This window comes from Patagioenas fasciata, chromosome 17 (assembly GCF_037038585.1).
Source record: "Patagioenas fasciata isolate bPatFas1 chromosome 17, bPatFas1.hap1, whole genome shotgun sequence".
Lineage (NCBI taxonomy): Eukaryota > Metazoa > Chordata > Aves > Columbiformes > Columbidae > Patagioenas > Patagioenas fasciata.
Genome location: NC_092536.1, coordinates 3,654,210 through 3,670,869, shown reverse-complemented (window position 1 = coordinate 3,670,869; position 16,660 = coordinate 3,654,210). Strand labels below are relative to the sequence as shown.

General features: G+C 44.0%; 2 protein-coding genes across 3 annotated transcripts; both read left to right on the top strand.

Moving 5' to 3' along the window:
* The first annotated feature begins 1,611 nt into the window (after nt 1-1,611).
* TMED2 (transmembrane p24 trafficking protein 2) lies at nt 1,612-8,426 on the top strand. Of its 2 annotated transcripts, XM_065851637.2 has the most exons (5): nt 1,612-1,852; nt 3,285-3,477; nt 3,898-3,918; nt 5,807-5,914; nt 6,917-8,426. In XM_065851637.2, the coding sequence occupies exons 1-5, from the start codon at nt 1,673-1,675 to the stop codon at nt 7,039-7,041; spliced, it is 627 nt and encodes a 208-aa protein (XP_065707709.1). In that variant the 5' UTR covers nt 1,612-1,672; the 3' UTR covers nt 7,042-8,426. The 2 variants fall into 2 exon arrangements, with proteins under 2 accessions (XP_065707709.1, XP_065707710.1); XM_065851638.2 differs by lacking the exon at nt 3,898-3,918 and having other exon boundaries at nt 1,616-1,852.
* A 690-nt stretch (nt 8,427-9,116) lies between these two features.
* DDX55 (DEAD-box helicase 55) lies at nt 9,117-16,642 on the top strand. The gene is made up of 14 exons (XM_065851458.2): nt 9,117-9,246; nt 10,055-10,105; nt 10,190-10,276; nt 10,518-10,609; nt 10,717-10,779; nt 11,166-11,315; nt 11,778-11,967; nt 12,523-12,605; nt 12,998-13,129; nt 13,744-13,836; nt 14,441-14,555; nt 15,192-15,360; nt 15,743-16,035; nt 16,402-16,642. The coding sequence occupies exons 1-14, from the start codon at nt 9,139-9,141 to the stop codon at nt 16,567-16,569; spliced, it is 1,794 nt and encodes a 597-aa protein (XP_065707530.1). The 5' UTR covers nt 9,117-9,138; the 3' UTR covers nt 16,570-16,642.
* Nucleotides 16,643-16,660: the final 18 nt, after the last annotated feature.

The following is a 16,660-nucleotide window of genomic DNA, read 5'->3' as shown; positions in this document are numbered from 1 at the left end:
GATGTGAAATGCAACACTGTGACACTCAGACAAACTTTTTCATCCAATATTGTATGTAACATTCTGTTACAAAGTTACAAAATTTCAGTCTTCCTCATGCAGGGCAGGGGCCAGGAAAGTAACAAAACAGCCTCCAAACATCTGAGTTTGGTATTCCCTAATTTATAGCAATAATCAATGACATACTGTGAAAACATATCTACACATCTATCACAGCGCGGGATGTTGCACAAAGTTCCAGAGGGAGCGTGAGGATGAATAATGGCGTAGTCATCCTTTCCTGGCAAAGACGGCTTGCGAAAACACCAAAAGGAGAAGCACTGAGCAGAACGTTTGGAAAACGCTCAGGGGAACAAATGTGCTGTGAAACCATTGTTTTGTCCAAGTTAGAGATGAGAAAAGAGTTCATCCCACCAGGATTCAGTATTAAATGAGCTCCCATTTGTTGTGTACAGATGCACGTAGAAGACACAAGTAATAATGTAGAGACTGTGCTAGTGGCAAGAATACTTTGAGACAGATGAAGAAGCAGCGAAGCGGTTTATGCTACAGAAAGCAGTCGATTCAAGGTTGGCTTGATCCAAATTTATTGCAAAAACTGGCAGTTTTCAGTGACTTGGCAGGAGTTTCTCATCCAGCTCCTCCAGCTGACGTTTCTCTCGCTGAGTTTCCCCTCCACACGATACACACCCAGTTCAAACAGGCGGCTGGAGCGGGATGAGCCCATTCACTCCTGTAAATCCAGTATTTGGACTGATATCTGTCACACAACTGAAAACAAACACAATGTCTGAGTGTTACCAGGAGTACGATAGCTGGTGCTTACTCGGAAAACCCAATATTTCACTGGAAAGCCAGATTGTGCTTTAGTCCTTAAATCTCCCACAGGTAGCTGAGTCATAAAAAGTACCTTCCTTAAGCTCCAGCATGACTTTCTCTATTTCTGACTGGAAGTTTTAATTGAAAATTAGTATTTAAGCATGGCCATGCAAGACATAATTGTTTTATGCACGTGTTGGGTGGTGCACAAGCCTGCTGCGTATCGTGACTGGATTTTCTTGTGCATGGTGAGTAGCCCACAAGCTGGGCTTCCCCGTGACATTCTCGTTAGCTGCTCCCCAAATCTCCACCTTGCTGTGGCAGGTTTGGGTTTCTCGGGCTGCAGCAGCGGTTTGGGGACAGCGGTGACAGCGGTGACAGCGGTGACAGCGGTGACAGCGGTGACAGCGGTGACAGCGGTGACAGCGGCCACAGCCGCTCCCTCTCGAACCCCCTCAGGTGCTTCCCGCGCTCCCGCCCACGGTTGCCCGGCAACGCCTCCTCAGCCGCTCAGCCAATGCCGTTCCGCGCGCCGCGCTTTCTCACATGCCAGCTCTCCCCGCCTCGTCCTCATTGGCTTCTCGCCGCGCGGCTCCTCCCCTTCTCCGTGCTCATTGGTTTAACCTGCGTGAACGTCCCGCCCCCGCGGCGCGCAGCCCCTGCCTCAGGGTTCAGGCGGAGTCTTTCCGAACGGTCCCTTCACGGCCACCGTAGCACTGGCGGGACGTGGCAGTGGGGCTGCGTCGACCTATGAGCGGCGGCCCCGTGCCCCGGAAGGGGCGTGGCGGCAGCCGGAAGTCCCCCCTCCCCTTTTCCTGCTGGCCCGCTCGGCGCCCGTCCCGCTGGCTCCGCCATGTCGCCGGTGCGGGCGGTGCTGGCGCTGTTGGCCGCGCTGGCGGCCCCGGCTGCCGCCTACTTCGTCAGCATCGACGCGCACGCCGAGGAGTGCTTTCTGGAGCGGGTGCCGTCCGGCACGAAGATGGGGCTCATTTTCGAGGTGGCGGAGGGGGGGTTCCTGGACATCGACGTAGAGGTGAGGCGGGGCGGGAGGGAACGGGGCTCGGCTCTGTCCGCCGCCGCGGGGCTGCCCCGGGGCCCGACCCTGAGCGCTCGGCCCCCGCCGCCGCGGGGAGGCCGTGGGGGTCGGGGCAGCGCCCGGGAGGGGGCGAACGGCGGCCTGAGGGAGGCTCAGTCCGGTGGTGGAGCTTGGGACGGTCCCGCCTTGTCACGGGCTCTTGTGCGGCGGGGGCGCCCTCAGTCCGGCGGGCACGGGGGCTCTGCCGGCGGGCGGGCCTGGGGCAGCGCGGAGGGGCCGAGAGGCCGCTTCCGGGGTTCCGGTTCCTCAGGCTGCCCGACGTTCCTGCTCCACAGGGCAGCCCTCCTGCTCTTAGAGCCGTTCTCTTGGGGTTTTCTTCATTGTGTTGCTTGGTACGGACTTGTTGTAATAAACCGTTCGGTGGGAAGAAACTTCTTCATGGTGAGGGTGGCAGAGCCTGGCCCAGGCTGCCCAGGGAGGCTGTGGAGTCTCCTTCTCTGCAGACATTCAAACCCGCCTGGACACCTTCCTGTGGAACCTCAGCTGGGTGTTCCTGCTCCATGGGGGGATTGCACTGGATGAGCTTTCCAGGTCCCTTCCGATCCCTGACATTCTGGGATTCTGTGAATGGACAGGATTACTCGTTAAAAAACCATGTTGCTTATTCTGGGAGCAGCGTGTGTCCCCATGAATCAGAAAGTGTTGGCTTTAATCAGGCTGATTGCCCTCATGAGAGTTGTAGGTAAGTTCTTTGATGAGATATCAGATCCATAGGAGACTAATAAATAAGAATTTTCACTTTGGTAAAGAACAGATAATTGTTTGTTTGGGATAACTTGGCCATGAGAGAGTCCTTGCTGAGAGTGAATATAATTGTTTAAAATTACCCATGGCTCTAATACAGGACAGAGTCAGGAAGCTGTGAAGTCCCGTTCAGATGTCGCTGGTGGAAGCTCAGCTGAGGTTGGTGGCCTGAGGGATTGAGGCCTTAAATTCCAGTGGCTCTGACCCCTTAGTCCATTTGAAATGGCAACTGCAACAATACATGTGTGTCTAAACTAGCATTGATGTATGGGAGAATGTCTTTTTTTTTCCTCTTTTATTTTCTCTCAAATATCAAAGATAAGGTTTCCCCATGCAGTTGTTAATTTGGGTAACAGCCAGTGCTATCGGCAGATTACTATTTACTTGTTCTTGAATGCTTCTTATCTTTGGTATGGAAGGCCAGTAATCTTGGCCAGTAAGAGAGACTTTTGTTTGGCTGTCTTTGCCATTGAGTTTTTTCCGTGCAGAAAAATGTGTCACTGCTTCGGAGTTGTGGGAGGGAAAGGTAAATCTGACTGGATAACTTCAGAACATGCGTGCAGTGCTGTATTTGAAACCACCGTATTTTAAATAAAATGTATGATATTTTGTTTTCCTCATCCAGATTACAGGGCCTGATAATAAAGGAATTTATAAAGGCGATCGAGAGTCCAGTGGAAAATACACATTTGCTGCCCACATGGATGGAACGTACAAGTTTTGCTTTAGCAACAGAATGTCCACCATGACTCCCAAGATAGTCATGTTCACTATTGATATTGGGGAAGCTCCGAAGGGGCAAGACATGGAGACAGAAGGTGAGGAAGACTCCTGGGAAGAAATTACATGGGGTTTGGGAGCTTTTCCCGACGTGCAGGACTTCCGAACTTGACCGGGATTCTCAGAAATCCTGTTTCTTCAGTTTGTCTAGTCAGCTCTTCTCTTGCTTAGCTAAAATGAATGTGGATGTTTCTAGATCTCGTTACACAATTTAATGTGAAAATCACCAGGGAACCACTTGCCCATCTGCAGAAACTAATGCTTTCATCCTTTAGTCTTTTCATCAGTTTCATTCTCCGATTTCTAGTTTGCTCAGCACTATGTAGGCTACTTCCTGCATTAGTTGAGCTCTTGGATAAATGTGCTAATATATAAATTTTCTCTTAGCCGTGTAAATGACTGTTTTATCTGCAACCTTTTGTCCTGTACTTGTGTTCATCTCTTACACTTTTCTCTAGGTGGTGGAGATACCTGGGATGGTATGTGTACTGCTTTTTGAAAGCTCATTAGCATCTTGTCCTTTGCATACGTTTATTCACTAACAGCTAACGTTTGCTTTTTCTCTGTAACGTCTGTTTGTAGCATGAGAATGTCTTTTTAATAAACTACATACAAGGTCTGATTCTGAGCAATCCTGAGCACCCGCAAGCTTTCAGCGAGAGGTTCATACACTTGGCAGCTCTTGGGATCAGGTCCTTGAACTGCCCCTGACAGGTCTTCAGGTGGTTATTTCTGGTTAACAGGCTAAGTTAATCAGGAGTTTTAGGTGAAATTAAACTAAAACACTGAACATCCCTGAGCACTGGATGTTTTAGACCGTGTTTGCTTTTTGTTGCTACAGTGAGTGTTGAATAATCAAGGGCTTTTGGAAGCAGTAAGCTTCCTTTAGGTTATTAATTATCAAAAGTGTTACAAGAGGTAAAACCTCAGACTTGTCATTTGCTATAAAAGAAAGAAATTAATGTTTCGGGTAACAACTTATCAAGTGTTATTTAGCAATCACTAGCTGTAGCTAGAGGGGCAATAAAGTATTATTTTCTATTTTAGCAAGTAAATAACTGTGCATTGAGTGCTTGATATCACTCGAAAAGTAAGAAGTTCCCAACAGACTAAGTTAAATCACAAGTCTGAATATATCTGTTGTTAAGAATTTTAGTGCAGCTTTAAATTTTTAAGGCACTTTTTCTTGAGGGCTTTTTGAGTGGATTTAAACAATCCCAGCAACTGTAATTTCTTCTCTTGCTAATAAACTACGCCTATTGCAATGACCAGTTAGCCATGAAAAGAAGGGATTTATGGTATTAGAAAAGTGAGTGTGGTTTACACAACAGTTTAGATTTTAATTGGAACTTGTATGAGAGTTATTCTCTGATCCTCTTTTTGACTGTTCCCCATAAGGTGTGTATTTTGAATAGCTTAATTTTCAGATTGTGATCTGAAATGCTTAATTTATAAATAAAAATGTAATAAGGTAGCTTCAGAGTCAAGCATATCCCCTTAATAGAGAATATGTTGGGTTTTATGGCTTTTTAAAAAGAGCTGATTGCCCAGCGCGTCTGTGGAATGAGATCTCAAACTTCTCTTGGTGCCAGGAGACTTTGAAAATTACTTAATTTAAAAACTGATAAGTGGACAGTTCTTTGAGCATGAATGTGTTTCAAAGATCCTGCGATTGACAGTCAAATCACTAAATCCTGGATCTCTGATCCTTCCATTTGCTGAACTATCTCAAGCGAGTTTTCTCTTGTCGTTGGTTCGGTATTTTCCTCTTCTGCTTTCACGACATACCAGAACCTGAAGCCGGTTCCTGCCGGGCCCCTTTGGCATCGTGTCTGCTGAATTCTGTGCTTCAGCTGAACCGGAAGATCACAAGATGTGATGTGTTGCTTCAGAAAGTGATCTCGTTTTGCCAGCATCATGATCTTAAGCTAAATTCTCAGTCGTTCTATTTTTGCAAGCTTAACAACTAGGAAAAGCTGTAACGTTAAGATAATTTGCTTGGAATATATTGGACGATATTGGCAAAATAGATACTAGTGTGTGGTATTGATCTCATGTGTTCTTACCTTCTGTTTTTCTGGAAAAGTGTGCCCATATTTGGAATAAGTGGTCTGTACTGAATCTAAATTGTGTCTTCTGCCTTCTAGTCGGATGTGGAGAAAGATGTTTTCCCACTTAGTAAATACCACAGAGAAGTGACGCTGTGAAAACTAAACTGTGCTGCAAGGATAGAAAGTTTTCAGCTGCACAGACCACATTTTTCGGAACTTTTGCAACGGGAAATTATGTTTAACTGTTCATACATTTTAACGCGTTGTTTTTTGAGTCAATGACGGACTTTCTGATGCTTCTGAAATTATTCCGCAGCTCATCAGAACAGGCTAGAAGAGATGATTAACGAGTTAGCAGTGGCCATGACGGCTGTGAAGCATGAGCAGGAGTACATGGAAGTTCGTGAAAGAATACATAGAGCAAGTACGTGTCTTTGACTTAACTGCTTCTCTCAAATGAATTTACAAAACGTGATTTCAAGTACAAGTCCATGAAAGCTGTTCAAGGTTATTAAAAAATTAGAGCAAGTTCTGAAGGATTTACCCATACGATGTAGTAGATGCTTGCAGTCTTAGAATTGGCTCATCTCTTGTGTCATTAAGACTGTTACGCAAAATAATCTTTGCTTAATAGGTGTAAATTCTGTAATTCTTCGAATGGCGTATTCATGAGGACACAGTAATGATGCGATTCCCAGGGACAGACTTTGTGGCTTCATCCTGGAAGTGGGTGTGGCTGAATAATTGAGGCAAAGTATATTTAAAATATTAAGTTGAAATAGAGCAGAACTGCTGTTATTAGCAAGCAGAGAATACGGTGAGCTGCTCCGTTGCAACCCGTGTTTTCTGTAATACAGCGTTAAAATATGGCTGAGGGTGCTCAGTGGTGCTGCAGGGGAAGCCCAGTGAGAACAAAGGGCAACTATTTTTAATGTGAAAATGCAACATTAAAGTAGTGGCCCCTCAACTGTTTGAACCTGTGGCTATCTCCAGTATTTTGACTTTTGTTACTAGGGGTCTGATTGAAGAAAATGCTGAATTTTTAGAACCAAAGATGATGAACCCTTTAGAGATTAGAAATTCCCCACTCACCATTGAGACCATAATATGCAGCATTTACTTGAGAAATCAAGAGGGTTCTGTTTGGCATTGGGAGCTTCTGGCTGGCCTCTTCGAGGCTGGGCAGAATAGAGAATGAAACTGGAGTGTGTGTCCAAAACTGAGGTTAAAACATCTGCTTGCAGAAAACATTCCCCTTCAGCTCTCAGATCTCATCTCTGGGGCTGCAGAGTCCTCTGGGGCATTTGTAATGATGTGAGTGAAATATCAGAGGTTTATATGCAATACTTCAGTTCCAATGACAAATTATATTTTAAGTTTGTTTTAAATGCTTTGTTACTTACTGCATTTTTTTTTCCCCCAACAGTTAATGACAACACAAACAGCAGAGTGGTTCTTTGGTCATTCTTTGAAGCTCTTGTATTAGTTGCCATGACACTGGGACAAATCTACTACCTGAAGAGGTTTTTTGAAGTCCGAAGGGTTGTTTAAGAGTACTTTTCTGGTCCCGGATTTCAGTTCACTGTCTACCGAACATCCTGGTCACAAAAAGAGTCATTTAGTTTCTGAACCCTCTTTACTGAACTGTAAAACTTATTGCTTCTGTTCCTTCCTAGTTAAAAAATGAATTGTTTTTATATCTCTTCTGTAGCAAAAGCTGTGCTGAAAACTTGTCACTTAATTGGCATCATTTTTTTCACTTCAATCTGCCTAGTCTGTGCGCTAAGCCAGGTCCAAGCAAGCTGCAAACGCTGTAATTCAGCTGTAGTAACAAGCGATGTCGATGTCTTTTCTAACCTTTCTCCCTGTTTTCGTACTTGCGGTTCTATCTAGGGAAACGGTACAAGGCCCTAACATGACTGTTGCATTTTTGGCATCTTTAACCCTGCAGTAAGTGTTACCAAATCAAAATAATCCCTTATTCACTTAAATAAACTGCCAAGGAGAAGCGATCGGAACTTTATTCTGATAACGAATAGGCGACAGCTGACACTTCCCGTCTAGTATTCATGCCTAGTTACTATTTAAAAGGAAATCCTCAGTAACTGTCCTGGTTACATCAACTTATTCCCAAAGTTATTTTAAATTAAATAGCCTATGAAAATGAATTTTCTCCTCTCATCACCGAATGTTTATCGTATGGTTTTTAGCCTTTTGGAGGTTTTATATGGAATCCGGTTGTGTGCGGTGGCTTGGCAAGCAGTAGTTAACCCTTTGGTGGCCGCAGGGCCAAGGCTCAGCCTGTTGGCGCTGCTGCAGAATTCACGAGCGTTCAGGAAATCTGGGTTCCTGCTGCCAAAGGGTTAACGATTCTGGGGGTTTATTGCGATGCTATGCAGCCCTTGTATTTAAGTTAAGTGGCAGTCTCTGCCATTATCTGATCATAATTAGCATAATGCTAAATACTGGTGTGTTTTCTTTTTCAGGCACATGTAGATTTGTTTTTGTATAAAGTTACTTTCCTCGGTATCTAATGATTGGTTTAAAAATTAAAGAAGAGTCTGATGTGGGTGCTGAGCCAGGATTATGTTGTGACTGATGTATATTAGTTGTAATCATTTTTGGGGGTGGGGCGGGGTCTTTTCCAGGGGGGAGCTTCTACAAGTAACACACAACAGTTTTGTACAATTAATTTAAAATTTGTTACAGGTTTTCATGTTCCAGGTAAAGTTTTTTCAACCTCGGGCGAACACTTGCAGCAGTTCTTCAGAAAGGTGGCTCTTACACCTTATTGCGACTGTTGTGTGCCAATATTTTTGTGTAAAAAACCACTTAAAATTGAATTCTAAGATGTACATTTAAAAATTGCTTGTGAATCTAAATATGACCCAGGTTCGTTAAATAAACAAATTCTTTAAAAAAAAAAAAAAAAGGAACTTTGGTGTTTTGGGTTTTTTTTAATTTGATACTTTAAGGAAGAGCAGTTTAACGCAAAGCTGCTTTAACTTATCAAGTATTTCTTAGGATTTCTTGGATTCATCCAATGCCATCCCGCTTTGTGAGCAGGTAGAAGGAATCACAGGTAATTCATAGGATCATTCAGGTTGGAAAAGACCTTTAGGATCATGGAGTTTGGCCATAAACCGAGCTCACCACTAAACCATGTCCTGAAGTGCCGCATCTAAGTGTCCTTTTAACTTGTATCACTGAACCATTTATGAAGACGCTTGAAAAGCCTCAGTGCTGCAGCAGTCTTTAAAAATTTAAACGGGTGAAAGGCAGAATTAGCAGAGAATTATTGATGGTGTGAGGAGCTGCTTGTCCTGTCCGTTGTTAGAACACGATCCTATAAGCGGGATAGAACCTCGCTTTTGGCATCTTTCCTCTTTTCTGATACATAATCCTAATCCTGCAGCTTTGCTCCTCAACTCCAGGCTTTTGGGTGTCCCAGAGCTTCTGCACGACCTGCAGAACGTACTACTTGTCATAAAAAAGATGAATTTTTTGCCGTAGCAAAGCGGGGTGTTCGCTCTGGCGTTTCCTCACGGAGGAGCCGGCGGGGCCCGGGCCGGAACCGAAGCGCTGCGGCCGGTGTTTCCACACGGCCGGGCGGGAGCGGAGCGCGGGGCGGGCCCGGGGCCGCCCAAGATGGAGGCGGTGACCGAGGGGAGCTGGGAGTCGCTGCCCGTGGCGCTGAGCCCGGGCGTGCTGCGGGCGCTGCGGGAGCTCGGGTTCGCCCGCATGACCCCGGTGCAGGTGAGGGGACGGGACGGTCCCCGCCGGGCCGGGCTGTCCGGGGGGTGGGGGCGGCAGGCGAGGCCTGAGAATGCATCGAATCCCGGGGTCAGTTCTGGGCCCCTCACGCCAAGAAATCCCTTGAGGTGCTGGAGCGAGTGGAGAGAAGGGAACGGAGCTGGTGAGGGGCTGGAGCACAAGTGTGATGGGAGCGGCCGAGGGACCTGGGGGGTTCAGCTGGAGAACAGGAGCTGAGGGGAGACCTTCTGATCTCTGAACTGCCTGAAAGGAGCTTGGAGCCAGGGGGGTCGGGCTCTGCTCCCCAGGAACAAGCGCCAGGAGCAGAGGAAACGGCCTCAAGTTGTGCCAGGGGAGGTTGAGGTTGGATGTGGGGAACAATTTCTTCCCCAAAGGGCTGTGGGGCATTGGAACAGGCTGCCCAGGGCAGTGCTGGAGTCACCATCCCTGGAGGGCTGGACAGACGGAGATGAGGTTCTCAGGGACATGAGGTAGTGCAAGGGGTGGGTTATGGTTCGACTTGATGATTTTAAGGGTCTCTTCAAACCAAACTGATTCTGTGTCTCCCAGGAGGCTGTGGGTGCCTGGGCCAGCCCGGCTGCTCTGGGACGAGCTGTGGGGTCCGTGGGCCGGGGCACCCAGGGCAGGCGATGGGTTCAGTAGGAGTTGCTGCCCATGGCTTTCCTGTCATGGGCTCTGCTTGGGGCACATTTCAGAGAACTTTTATGTCCTTGGGGAGATTTAGGTGCTGTGTGGTTACTCCCACCATAGCCAGTTTAGCTGTTCATGTGATGTCTCTTTTTTTTTTCAGTCTGCAACCATTCCACTCTTCATGAATAACAAAGATGTTGCTGCAGAAGCGGTGAGCACTTTGTCTTGGTCGAGTTCATCGCTTTTCTCGGTTTGTCTCTGGAGCAGAGGACTGACTCTGTTTCCCTTCTTACAGGTGACAGGCAGTGGGAAGACCTTAGCATTTGTGATTCCCATACTGGAAATTCTTCTCAGACGGGAAGAAAAATTGAAGAAAATGCAGGTAAGATTAAGTTATTCAGCTCTGAGAATGGTATTGTGATATGCCAATAAGATTTGATGACTTCAGGAAAAGTACCAATAAGGAAAATTGCATAAACCTGAAGTGACTGTGTGCTCCGCTCTTTGTTGTAGCAGTAACAAGGAACTTTAAAACTTGAAAATAAATGTTGGGGTGCTCTCTTTGCACTTAGATATAGCTTTTAATTTGAAACGATCAAATTCCTTTTGTTTTTCGCATGCAGGTTGGAGCTATAATTATCACACCAACAAGAGAATTAGCTATTCAAATTGATGAGGTGCTGTCACATTTCACAAAACACTTCCCCCGGTTTAGGTGAGTGAACTTCAGGCTTGTCCTGCCCGCACTTCCTTTTCCTTTGGACTTCTGTCATTCATAAACTGGCAAAGAATGACCTAAAGCTTTCTGGTTTATTGTTTTAGTCAGATTCTTTTAATTGGCGGTAGGAATCCCATGGAAGATGTTGAAAAGTTTAAAGAACACGGGTGAGTTGTTAATAATTTTTGCCAATGCCTCACAGTTGCGGTTTTCTCCGTGTTGTCGGGGTTTTCAGATTAGGGCTTTGCTCCTGCTGGTGCTACAGTTTGGTGGTGCTGCATGAGAATGTGAGGGTGTATGTGGAAATTGTTGATTCTTTTCTTGAGTGAGACAATAGGAAATGATCATACGTGGAATTGGTACCATTTACATTGACATAGTGACTGAAAGGCACTGAAATATGAAAACAGTTAGAAGTGACAAACTGGAACAGTTTTACTGATGAGCGCAGTCACTCGAGTGCAGCTCTGTGCTGTGATAACGATGTTACAGCTGCCCCAAAGTCCTTACCTTGCCCAGCCACAAAACTGCTGTGTGTTTTGTTCGCAAACAGCGGGAACATCATTGTAGCTACACCAGGCCGCTTGGAGGATCTGTTCAGAAGAAAAGCAGATGGGCTGGATCTGGCAAGTTGTGTGAAGTCTCTGGATGTGTTGGTGTTAGATGAAGCAGACAGACTTCTAGATATGGGCTTTGAAGCAAGGTAGGTAATAAATTCTAGTAATCCTTGTGAGTTTTTAAATGAGTTCATATAAGATTGATGTGCATGAGCGTGGCTGACAACAACCTCTAAAATTAAGTTTGTTCTGCTTCGTTTTTACCTCTCTTTTCTCTGTAGACTACATAAAGCAATTGTTAAGAGGGGCAAATAATCAGGAGAAGCGGATCCTTGATGAATAGAGAGTTTACAGTTTCTTTAATGTGTATTAGCACGTGTTGTATTAGTGCTTGATTACATATAATTTACGCACTGGAATGGCTTAAAACACTTTAACAAATAACCTTTGATGTCCCTTTTCTCTTAAGATAATTAGCTCAATAGGAGATGCTGTATCCTTGGCACTCTGTAGTAAAAGCTACTTTGATTATAAACTCTTATTTCCAACAGTTAAGCTTTCCGAGAGAAGTCATAGGACGGTTATGTTTTACGTGTGCTTACTTGCAGTTTAAACACCATTCTGGACTTCTTGCCCAAGCAGAGGCGGACAGGTCTGTTCTCAGCGACTCAGACCCAAGAGGTGGAGAACCTGGTGCGAGCCGGTCTGCGCAATCCCGTCCGCATCTCTGTGAAAGAGAAGGGAGTGGCAGCGAGCAACGCGCAGAAAACTCCCACGCGCCTGGAGAACTATTACATGGTGCGAACCGCTGCGTTTCTCATTCCCTCTCCTTTTTCCATGGTTCTGTCAGTAAGTTTGTCAATCTCCCCCAGTTTGTATCACATTAATCGAGGAACCAGAAGTCTCCAAGACTCTTGCAGGTTCTCCAAAGATCGGTAACCAAGCTGAGGAGAAAGATCTGAATTAGCAGCCCTGTTGTTTCCTGCTCTGCGAGTTTTGTGTGGCTGCTTGGAGGAGCTGGAATCCCAAACTCGCTGCTGTGCTGTGGCTCCTTGTCCTGTTTATAGCGAGGGGCTTTGGGAGGAGATGCTGGGGTATTTAGAGAGGGGCCTGAGGGATCCTTGAGATGCTGCTTCAGGAGGGAGATTGTGGCTGCAGGTGGGAAAACGTGGAGCTGAAGTATTTGTTTTTAACTTAAGATACATAAAAGAGAAATGTTCCGCATTATGAACTGTGGTGCAAATGATCAGTGTTAAGGAATTATGTCCGTAGGCATTTATCAGTGCACAATGAATGGAGGAAACTTTGTATGAAATCCATTTCCTTACTTTTTTTTTCTTTCACATTGTATAGATCTGCAAAGCAGATGAAAAATTTAATCAGTTGGTGCATTTTCTTCGACAACACAAACAGGAGAAACATCTTGTCTTTTTCAGGTAGTTCTCTGTGTGTTTCGTTGTGAAAATAGTACGATGTTTTATTACTGAAATTCCAAAACTGTGCCCTGTGTTGAGGAGGACACAACTGTTTTAAAAGTGATTCCTTTTAACAGATATCTTGTCAAATATAATAATAATAGATATCTTGTCAATTGGTCATTGCTTCCTGTCAGGATTCTGTTGAACTTTATTAAGCAAAACATAAACTTTATATGCATTTTGAAGTAGGGCATTATAGATGATGATATGTTGATTATAAAAATGAAGTACATATTAAAAAAAAAAAGTGTATAATTTTGAAAAGTCTCAGACCACTGTAACTTGACTGTCTAAACCAGATTAAAATTCAGCACAATCTTTTGCTTTTATACCTGTCTTTATCACAACAGCACGTGTGCCTGTGTGGAATACTATGGGAAGGCTTTGGAATCCTTAATTAAACAAGTGAAAATAATGAGCATCCACGGGAAAATGAAACACAAGCGTAACAAGATTTTTACGGAGTTTCGGAAGCTCCCAGGGTAAGAACATAGGAATAGGCGGAAAGTGGCATCAGCAGGGACCTGGGAGTGAAAGTCACCTTCTCCTGATTGATTGCCAGGTGGAAACCCAGGATGCTGTTTTGTTGCGATATGAACAAGAATAAAGCAACGTGATGCTGCAGTTTACCTGCAGAAAAGTGTTCTTTGTCAGCTTTGTGGGATAGGACTCGAGTTTTAGCATTTTATGTTGCAGGAAAAATAATTACTAACAGACTGTTAGAAGAGCTGTTTCGAATAGCATGCTAAGGCTGTCGGTCACTTAGGTCTTTTAATAAAACATTTAGAGTGTTATGTTCAGCTGTGGATGCACTGGTGATTTCAAAATAGAATTTGTAATAGGGAATAGATTTTTTTTTCTTAGTGACATGTTGGCTGTGATATAAATCACATTCCTTTTCATAATGTTATGTAGAATTTTATTTGGTGAAAGCTGTGACTACCTTATAATATTTGGTTTCTTTTCGAAAAACAAATATTTTGAAACACTTTGTTCCTCATTGTTCAGTGTAGATGCAGAATACACAGCTGGGGGGTAGACCGGCTCATCTCAAGTGACAGTTTAATGAAAATACGCTTTATCTTCTTCTTCCTAGTGGCATTTTAGTTTGCACTGATGTGATGGCTCGTGGCATAGACATTCCAGAGGTTCACTGGGTTTTACAGTACGACCCGCCGAGCAGCGCCAGGTAAACTTCAGATCTCAACAATCTCTACTCGTGGTCGTGTTACTGTGCTGTTCAGAAATAAATTGGGAACACACAGCTGCAGAAAACACGTTTAATTGCTGCCTGGAAGTTAGTCTGAGTGAACCCACAAAATAATATGTGAACAAAGGAGATCAAGACAGTGCAATTTTTGTTGTAACCAATGTGAACTGACGTGACTTTGTATGTGCGTAAGTCAAATAGATGTTTGTCATATATTTGTGTGAAGAGGATCTGGTGTAAGGCTTAGCAGGAGAATATTGAAGAAATAATGAGAGGTGAGAGTGGGGACAGAGCTCTTCTAAGAACAGTGCATTGAAAGTTCACATTAAAGGTGCTTTTCCATGTATTTTAACTTCCATTGTCATAGTTCTCTCTGCAACTTGCTTAAGTGTCACCCCCAAACCAGGTGCCCCTTGCTTTAGCATACGGTCCTAACAACGGAGTGGGAATGCTACACGCCCCTTGTATTGCATTTTACTGATTCCTGTTGGTTTAATTCAACAATATACAATACTTCAAATTTGCCATTCTGTCTAATACTTTAAAATCAAACCGAGCCATCTCCTCTGTCGTGTTGTTTCAGTGCCTTTGTGCACCGGTGTGGCCGAACAGCACGGATCGGCAACGTAGGCAGCGCGCTTGTGTTTTTGCTTCCTATGGAAGAATCTTACGTTAACTTTCTCTCAATCAACCAAAAGGTGAGTAGAGTTTTTTCCACCCCAAAGCAAGAAAGGGCAAGGAGACAGGCTTACTGGTAGGAATTTCGAAATCAGAATTTGGAGGACTTAAGGTCGTACACATAAATAATGTTTTAGCAGAGGTGCATGATTAAAAAAATATAAAGGTGCTTATTAATCACCAAATGCAACTGTTGGAACACAATTGCTCCTGGTGTTATCTACCGAGTTTGTAATAGGAATGTGTGATGCGCCGAGTAAGGAAAAGCTTTTCATTTCTAAGGATGTGTAGACTGAGCATTTCCAGAAGGGCAGCGCTGGTTTACGCTCCTACTCCCAACCCCGCCAGCACTGGTTTATTTATTGGTTTATTTATTTTTATCTTGGATAATTTCCTGTGTCTGGCCCTGCATTTATGGGGTTAGTTGTATAAACTCTCTAGAGCCGTGCTGATGAGAACATGGCTTGATAAGGCATGAGATGAAGACGCTGCCTCTTGAGCCGCAGTGTGTGAACTGTTCTGCGGGGCCTGGACGGCTGCGTGGGGCTGAATGGTGAACTGGAGCGTTGAAATGACAGAGCAGAAGGGGAAAGGGGCTCAAAGCTCACTCAAAATTAACTTTTCCTTTGGTTTTGTATTTCTTTTCTGGTTTTCAGTGTCCCATGCAGGAGATGAAGCCCCAGACAAATGTGTCAGACCTCCTTCCCAAACTGAAGGCCATGGCCCTGGCTGACAGGGCCGTGTTTGAGAAGGGGATGAAAGCATTTGTGTCTTACGTCCAGGCTTACGCCAAACACGAATGTAATCTGATCTTCCGAATAAAAGGTGATTCCCAGCAGCAGCTGGTATCTTTTACTGTGATTTTTCAGAAGACAGTATTTAGTTTCATAAAAAAAAATAGAGCTTGTGGATAATAACACTAACTATTGATTCCTGGTCACAAATTTACTTTCTGCAGCATTAGATTCTGACAAAACTCCTATTTTTTCCAAGGAACTTATTTCTCATTGTTTTCAAGAGAAAATATTTAATTAGCAAGTTGACCAAACTGACATAAGGATAAATAAAAGTGACATAATATTGTTACTAGTATTAAGTATAGAATGCCAATGATACAATAAGATAATGTTATTTTTCCGTGACTTGCTAAGTGAAATGAACTTTTTTATCCAGCAGGAAACTGACTTTATCATCCTTATTTTAACAGACCTGGATTTTGCTAGCCTTGCCAAAGGCTTTGCACTCTTAAAAATGCCAAAGATGCCTGAACTAAGAGGAAAATGTTTTCCAGACTTTACTCCAGTCACTGTTAATACAGACTCCATTTCATTTAAGGACAAAAATAGAGAAAAACAGAGACAAAAGCAATTAGAACAACAAAGAAAAGAAAGAGAGGAAAATGGAGGCAAAAAGAAATTTGTGAAGAACAAAGCCTGGTCGAAGCAGAAAGCCAAAAGGGAGAAGAAGAAGAAAATAACAGCTAAAAGGAAACGCGAAGAGGTAAACTGTGCCCGTTCTATTAAACTGCACGTGATTACTGCAGCAAATGGCAGAGCTGTGGGTTGGTGGAATTGACAACTGTAAATTAACTTTCTAGGGCCTTGATAGGCAAAGCTTAAATTATAGAGAAGCTTTTTAAAGGCAAACACTGAAACAAGTTGTCAGCTCTGATGTTAGTCAGTAATGCTGCTGGCCTAGGAAATGCTTTGATTTCTCAGAGGTCATAATTCCCTGAGTAGAAATTGCGATTGTTTCCTGCTTGGATATTCTTGGCCAAATCGGAGTTGTAAATGTCGCTTGTGTTCTGCTGTGCAGAATGAAAACCTTTTGGGGTTGTGTTTAATTTGTTGGTTTCAATGCCCACAGGGTTCTGATATCGACGATGAGGATATGGAAGAGCTGCTGAATGACACAAGACTCTTGAAAAGATTAAAGAAAGGGAAAATTAGTGAAGAAGAGTTTGAGAAGAGACTAACAGGCAACCCGAGCAGACTTAAAGCAGAAACTGTTGCTGACTTAGAGTCTGAAGGTTGACAATTATTCTAATGCCACTTTTACATTAAAATACTGCCTATTTCAATAAAACCGTATTTTTGTAACAAAATAATGATGTGGAGAACAGAAC